At 43.5% G+C, this 7,895-nt stretch overlaps 1 protein-coding gene across 1 annotated transcript; it reads left to right on the plus strand.

Annotated features, from left to right (window-relative positions):
• The first annotated feature begins 838 nt into the window (after positions 1-838).
• LOC122942004 (E3 SUMO-protein ligase ZBED1-like) lies at positions 839-2,519 on the plus strand. The gene is made up of 2 exons (XM_044299498.1): positions 839-1,389; positions 1,480-2,519. The coding sequence occupies exons 1-2, from the start codon at positions 918-920 to the stop codon at positions 2,517-2,519; spliced, it is 1,512 nt and encodes a 503-aa protein (XP_044155433.1). The 5' UTR covers positions 839-917.
• Positions 2,520-7,895: the final 5,376 nt, after the last annotated feature.

Here is a 7,895-nt window from a genome sequence, read left to right on the forward strand (position 1 = left end):
ATCAGACATGTGTCCCCCAGCAGTGAGCCAGTGCCATCAGATTAGCCCCATCATGTGGCATTTGCCATCAGACATGTGTCCCCCAGCAGTGAGCCAGTGCCATCAGATTAGCCCCATGTGGCATTTGCCATCAGACATGTGTCCCCCAGCAGTGAGCCAGTGCCATCAGATTAGCCCCATGGCATTTGCACAGTCATCACACAGTCTGATAGAAGATGATGGCACTGGCTCTGGGGGACATGTCTGATGATGGCAATTGGCTAATGCCATGGGTCTACTCTGTCTGACGCTGACTGACAGCAAATGGCCGCTGAATCTGATCGCTGATGATTTGCTAGCTATACAATGAATTGAATACCACATAAAAATATTGTTTTTAAAAAGCAATTAGCGATACGTTAGTAATAGTTTAAGAGATGGTTTGTCTTATTAGAGACGAGTACTCGATTCGATTGCTAAAATAATAGTTTCCTGCAGGTGCCCTATATGTCATCAAGATCAACTTCATGGAGGAGCTTACAGCATGTGGGGAGGAGGAGCCGGAGGTGCTCATAAAGAAGACCGGTGCAACATCTGTCATATGGACCTGGTTTGGGTTTAAGGAGTCGGATGTGGAGCAGAAAAATATAATCTGCAAAATATGCCGGGCGACAATAATTACGAAGAGAGGGAATACAACCAATTTGTTTCATCACCTCAAAATGAAGCACGTTTTGGAATACCAAGATAGCCAAAAACTGCGCCCTCCTCCACAAAAGGCCAGTCAGTCTATTGGAAAGAAAAAAGGTGGCCCTGCCGGGCCTGCCCACCAGCAGACCGATATTGTGAAAGCATTTTCTAAAGGCACTCCGTATGACAAAAAAAATCGGCGGTGGATTGATATTACAAATGCCATTACCCTGTACCTGTGTAAGGACATGGTGCCGTTTCTTACAGTGGAGAAAAGCGGCTTTCAGAACATGATTAAGACACTTGATCCACGTTACGAGGTACCTAGCCGCAAATACTTTAGCCAAACTGAAGTGCCCAAACTGTATGACAAAGTCCGCGAGCAAGTAAAGAACGAACTCCGGAGCATAAAATACTATGCAACTACTACGGACTTGTGGTCAAGTCGCACAATGGAGCCTTACATTAGTCTCACAATCCACTTCATCAATGACGAGTGGAAGTTGTGCAGCAGATGCCTACAGACATCTTATTTTCCCGAGGATCATACAGGTGAACTGATATCTCAGGGATTGAAGGAAGCGCTCGAGTCATGGGGACTTAAAGAAGAGTTACAAGTCTGCATAACCACCGACAATGGCGCAAATATTGTGAAAGCAGTGGAAATTAACGGCTGGACAAGACTGCAGTGCTTTGGTCACAGGCTCCACCTCGCCATAGGTAGGTAGACGACCTGTATCTTTTAGTCCTAGACTAGTTACATTATGCAGGGGTTGATGTGCTGCTAACGATATACAATTTTGTCCTTAGAGAGAAGTGTGAGAGACGCCCGTGTTGAACATGCCATTGGCAAATGTAAGAAAATAGTGAGTGCCTTTTCTTACGCTTGGAAAAGGAAGAGAGAAATGGCTAATGCCCAGGCTGAGCTAAACCTGCCTCCTCACCGCCTTATCACTGAAACACCAACAAGATGGGGGTCTCGACAACAGATGATTCAGCGGCTGCTCGAACAAGAGAAGGCCATATCACAGGTCCTGAAAGCAGACCGGAAAACCAGGCACCTGGTACCAACTTGGCAGGACATTGATGTGTTGGAATCTATGAACAAGACCCTCAGTCCCCTGTTGGAGTTTACAGATGCTCTGTCTGGAGAAGAGTATGTGAGTGTGTCGACTGTCAAACCTGTGCTTCACCTTCTAAACAACACAGTTCTTCCTCTAGCTGATGATGACATTGACACAGAACTGACGAAGGACATGAAGACAGCCATCCTCAAGTATTTAAATGAGAAGTACTCGGACGTTGCAACTGATGACCTCCTGGATATGGCCTCCTTGGTCGACCCACGCTTCAGATCATCATATATAGCAGATGACCGAAGAGAGTTCATCTTTACAAAGGCAGCAGCAGAAATTCAGGCACTGCTAGAGAATCAAGCTGTGTCTGCCACAGAGTCACCACCATCACACACAAGCACAGGAGCTGATGGAGAAGCCCAGAAAGAACCCAAGAGGAGTAAACGAAGTCTGGGCAGCTTTTTAAAAAATGCATCTGCTCAGCCTGGCCCAGCCGCCCTCACCGACAGAGAAGCGATTAAAATTGAGCTTAAGAGTTACCTGCAGGCACTGGATGTAGAAGGAGAAGCTGACCCACTGGAGTGGTGGAGGTTGCACCAGGCTAATTTTCCCAGGGTGGCAAGCCTAGCCAAGAAATATCTTTGCATTCCTGCCACAAGTGCCCCTTCAGAAAGGGCATTCAGCACCAGTGGCAATATAGTAACATGCCACCGATCTGCACTGAAGCCCGAGACTGTGGACAAACTTGTGTTCCTGGCGAAAAACCTTGGCTGAAGTGCATTTTACTGCATTATGTAATTGACAGGACCCCTCAGGAGGCGTGCAACGCACCCGAGGCCACTGAATAGTTTTATTGAGAGATTCTACTTTATTGATATATCCTTTAAAATCACTAGTGTTAGACAAGGAAGTGGAACTCAAAAATGTGATAAAAAAATTACTCAGGGAGTTCAGTTTATAGGGAAGGGACGTGGCCTCCCTCAGTAATTTTAATCACATTTTTTAGTTCCTTGTCTAACACGAAGTGATTTTAAAAGGATATCAATAAAGTAGAATTTTAATAAAACTATTCAGTGAGTGTGCGAAGGTAACGCTCGCTCAGGTCCTCTGGACCAATAAGGAGATATTAAATGTAACGGCACGCAAGGCTGATGTTCAGTCGCACTCGCACTACATTTTGATTTGCAAGTTTGCAATTTGTTATATATTTAAAGGGAACCTGTACTGTCCTGTCCTGTCATCACCTTTATGCTGACCTCACTGACACAGCGCAGCATAAAATAATGACAAAAATGCTGATTTGAGCAGTGTGTCACTCATCAGCTAAAAGTAAGTGGTTGCTGAGAACCAGCGTCATAAACATTGCAGCTCAGGCCTCGAAAATAGTCAAATCTACCTGAGAAGAGTCCTGGGACGGTTATTCATATTCTCCTTCTCCTGCTCTCCACCATCAGCTGATGATTGGCAGTTCTCTCCTAGAAAGAAAGGGAGCTAGGCAGAAGCCTGTCATTCATCAGCAGGGGGGCAGGGAGAGCAGGAATTCATGAATAACCAGGACTCTTCTCAGGTGGCCGGGACTCTCTTCCAGGCCCAGTCTGTAATGAGTGTGATGTTGGTTCTCGGGCAACCACTTACTTTTAAACTACACAGACTGATGAAATCAACTCACCTGTCCTTACTTTATGCTGCCCAGACTAACAGCAGCACAAAGTTGATGACACTTGTCAAGTTCCCTTTAACTGTTTACCGTAAAGAAACCTGTTGAACTTGAAGGCTTTTTCGTTCAAATATGTGCAGCTTTTTATTTTTGTGCAATATAAGTAAGGGCTCGTTCGTTCACACATCACTGTTTCTCCTTTCCGTTCTCCAGCTCCGTTAAGGAGCAGGAGAACTGAAAGGACGGATTCTGCAGTTAACTGATCACTAACTGAGCGTAACAGAGCCTAAAGACCCCATAGACTATAATGGGGTCCGTTCAGTGTCCGCTAAGAACATGATTATTTTTTTTTTTTTGCGGAGACGAAAGTGCACTACTTTTGTCTCCGCTCAAAAATTATGTTCTGAGCGGACACAGAACGGACCCCATTATAGTCTATGGGGTCTTTAGGCTCTGTTACGCTCAGTTAGTGGTCAGTTATGTGCCGAATCCGTCCTTTCCGTTCTCCTGCTCCTCAACCGAGCCAAAAAGGAGAAACAGCGATGTGAATGGAGGGGGGCCTAAGTAATCAGGATAGGAGGAAAATAAATGTGATGTTATTTATTTTACATTTTGCAATTTGCACTTTATTTTCAAGAAATGTGTGTTTTAATAACACTTCATCTTTACATTGTTTGGAAAAAGATGTGTTACACAATACACATATTAAAAATTTCTTGCAAAGTTAATTAATTTGCTTTTTTTGTATAAATACAGAAGAAAATAATATATCGCAATATATATCGCATATCGCACATGATTCAAATTATATCGCAATATAGATTTTAGGCCATATCGCCCACCCCTAATTTAAATATATATTTTTTTTTCTCCAGAGTACATTTAGTTGAGCTAGCTCTGCAGGACACTGTGCCTGCTTTAACTGTGAATTTCCTGGTGACAGATTCTCTTTAAGACTTAGATGCCATCCTAGAAGTAAATGCTTGTACTTAGATCTTGCAGAAATGTAACAGATTGCATTATGGGCAAAATATGCTCTAATCCCCCATATAAAACAATCCAGAAAAAACAATTTGGCCCTTCCGCTCCCATCAATTCACACAGACACGGGTACCCTGTAATAACAGAGGGCTTATAGTAGGTCTGCCTCTGCTGTAGCAATCCAGCTGCTGGCACTTACGGTATATCCAGCGGTGAACAGTGGTCCTGGCACCAGTGTGGTTTATATGGGCCAGATTTTTTATTTTCTCTTTCTACATTACATTATAAAAGTCTCACTAAATTGTTTGTAATCCTGTTATCTCTGGCAGTGCCAATAGCAAAGGATTTAGAAAATTTATTTCACTGCTGGCAAAATAAGAACTAAGAAATAAGTCACAAAATATATCTTAACCTGAGAAATGAATGCACAAGGATAACATAAAATTATATAAAACAATTATATAAATTGCCTTGCGTATACATCCATTTCCCGGTTTTGGATCGGCTTCCATCTCTAAAACATCACATGAAAGACTGAAACATATATTTCCGACCCACAGGATAGATAGTGTCAGGTCACTGGGGGTTAGCGGTCACGCATGCATGCTGCAGCACCATTCAAACTCGATGAGACTGAGTTCAGACCCCTGTTCTTGTCGTGTGAGCATTGGGGCTCCGATAACTCAGAAACGTATTGCCTATCCTGTGGATAGATAAATTTGAGTCTTACATAGCAGACTCATTGCACATACAGCCACCATTTAAAATGTAGTTGCCAACACATTTAAGCTAGGGCTACACGGCGACATACGTCGCTCGACATATAGGGTGCAACTACACTGCAACATGTGTCGCGCAACATTTTCTACATATTGTAATGCTAGTCTATGGTGTTGCACTGCAACATGCGACATGACAGTTGCACAAAAATCCATCCTGGATAGATTTTTTGCAACTGTCACGTCACAGTCGCAGCATGTCGCATGTCACAGTGCGACACCATAGACTAGCATTACAAAATCTGTCGCACGACACATGACGCCGTGTAGCGCTAGCCTTATGGTGCCCTCTCTGAGGACAGTATTTAGTGGTGTAAGGCATATGCAACGGGCGCCTCCCCCTAGGGCCCTCTATAATGCGACCCAGGTGTAGGAATGCCGAGTGGTATAGTGTGGCCTAAAATGTCCCTTCATGTGTGTCACAGTGCTACTATCTGGATACGGCTGGATACCAGGCTTTGGCTCCGAAGCAATAAATAGGGGGAATAACTGAGGGATTTAAAAGAAAGATTGAGTCAAGACCTTGTATGTAGTTGAACAGCAGCTTTACTTTGCATAAACGTTCTCCAAAACGGTTTACAGACTTTGTCTTGGTCCCAGCAGCATTTAGCATTAAAACTGGCAGGCAAACTCGACTCTGATACATCTGTTTCTCTCTGGCTGCTGTACTGACAGGCTGACTGTATTACTTTGCTTTTTCTTGTATGCTGCACTTCTCTTTGCATGATCTGTCTCTAGATTAGGCCAGGGAACTTTCCTCCTGGCTCCTGAGGCTTCACACTTTGGCCAGCAGAGCTGAGGGTGCTCTGGCTGGCTTGGGCACGTCCAGCAGAGACGTGCCCCCTGCACACCTGTCCCCTAGCATGGGGTAAGCTAGACTGACTCTTACTGGTCCCCACTGCTCTTGCAGGAAGTAGGACTTGCCCACTTCTCTCCAGAGGGGGGTTAGAATGGAATGAAAGGTTCCATTCTAAGTACAGCTCTGCCATTTTTGCTGCCACCTGCTGGTGAACCAGGCACATTACATGTAATAAACAGTTTATGATTATCAAGATTATAACAAGATTAGGAATGCACATTGTGGAGGACCTGGAAAGACATACACAAGATGACATTATATTAGCCCATTAGAGATAGTAGCAGGGTGCAGTAGTGGTAACACTACTCTGGGTGTTACACATACCAATTGCAGTAGTGTGTTTTCTTTTCTACGCCGGTCTTTGATATCCCCTGCACGCCGTAAGTTAGGCAGTCCATGCGCAAAGATTGAAATCTACTCCAGTTCTTGAGGGAAGATTTTGCTTTCCTTAAATCACTTAACTAATATTTAGTTGTATAACCGCTGTTTCTGAGAACTGCTGGATATCTGTGTTGCATGGAGTCAACCAACTTCTGGCCCCTGTGAACAGGTATTCTAGCCCAGGATGATTGGACTACATTCCACAGTTCTTCTCTATTTCTTGGTTTTGCCTCAGAAACTGCATTTTTTATGTCACCCCACAAGTTTTCTATTGGTTTAAGATCCGGGGATTGGGCTGGCCACTCCATAACGTCAATCTTGTTGGTCTGGAACCAAGATGTTGTACGTTTACTGGTGTGTTTGGGGTCGTTGTCTTGTTGGAACACCCATTTCAAGGGCATTTTCTCTTCAGCATAAGGCAGCATGACCTCTTCAAGTATTCTGATGTAGTCAAACTGATCCATGATCCCTGGTATGCGATAAATAGGCCCAACACCATAGTATGAGAACATCCCCATATCATGATGCTTGCGCCACCATGCTTCACTGTCTTCACAGTGTTCCGTGGCTTGAATTCAGTGTTTGGGGATCATCTGACAAAGTGTCTCCGGCCACTAGACCCAAAAAGAACAATCTTACTTTCATCAGTCCACAAAATGTCTCTTTAGGCCAGTCAATGAGCTCTTTGGCAAATTGCAACATCTTCAGCACGTCTTTTTTTCAACAGTGGGATATTGCGGGGGCTTCTTGCAGATAGCTTGGCTTCACATAGGTGTCTTCTAATTCTAACAGTACTCACAGGTAACTTTAGATCTTCTTTGATCTTCCTTGAGTTGATTGTTTGAGGGAGTCCTTGCCATTTTGGCTATTCTTCTATCCATTTGAATGGTAGTTTTTTGCTTTCTTCCACGTCTTCAGGTTTTGGTTGCCATTTTAGTTGAGCATCCTATCATTTTCTGCACTTCGTTATATGTTTTCCCCTTTCCAATCAACTTTTTAATCAAGGTACGCTGTTCTTCTGAACAATGTCTGGAACAACCTATTTTCCTCAGAATTCCAGAGATAAATGCACTATAACCAGCATGCACTAAATTGTCTTCCTTCCTTCCTTAAATAAGGGCAATAATTGCCACCTGTTTTTCAAAGAATGAATGACCTCATTAATTGAACTCCACACTGCTATTATTTTGAGCATGCCCCCTTTTAATTAGTTATTCAATTTCACAGAATCAGCAGCAGACATGTCATGACTGTTGGGTCTGTTGGATTTCTATTACTCTACTATACCTGCTAGTAAACTATTTGCCATGAGGAAATATCATTTCTACCAAAAACAGTGATTGATCAGGTTAGTGATGTCTCTAACTGCTGTTATTTTGAACACAACTGTATGTGTCCTCACTTGGTCGGGTTGTGCAATGTGTTTATTGTTAGACAATAAAATGAACGTGCTTCAACCTCGGAAAAAGATGTTCTTCAGGTACTTTGATAAT

This window comes from Bufo gargarizans, chromosome 6, assembly GCF_014858855.1.
Source record: "Bufo gargarizans isolate SCDJY-AF-19 chromosome 6, ASM1485885v1, whole genome shotgun sequence".
Classification (NCBI taxonomy): domain Eukaryota; kingdom Metazoa; phylum Chordata; class Amphibia; order Anura; family Bufonidae; genus Bufo; species Bufo gargarizans.

Excerpts from the sequence above, each read along its gene's own strand:
- LOC122942004 (XM_044299498.1), top strand. The coding sequence starts at position 918 with ATGGTGCCGTTTCTTACAGTGGAGAAAAGCGGCTTTCAGAACATGATT. Across the intron at positions 1,390-1,479 it reads CAGGCTCCACCTCGCCATAG|AGAGAAGTGTGAGAGACGCC; the intron begins GTAGGTAGACGA and ends TTTTGTCCTTAG.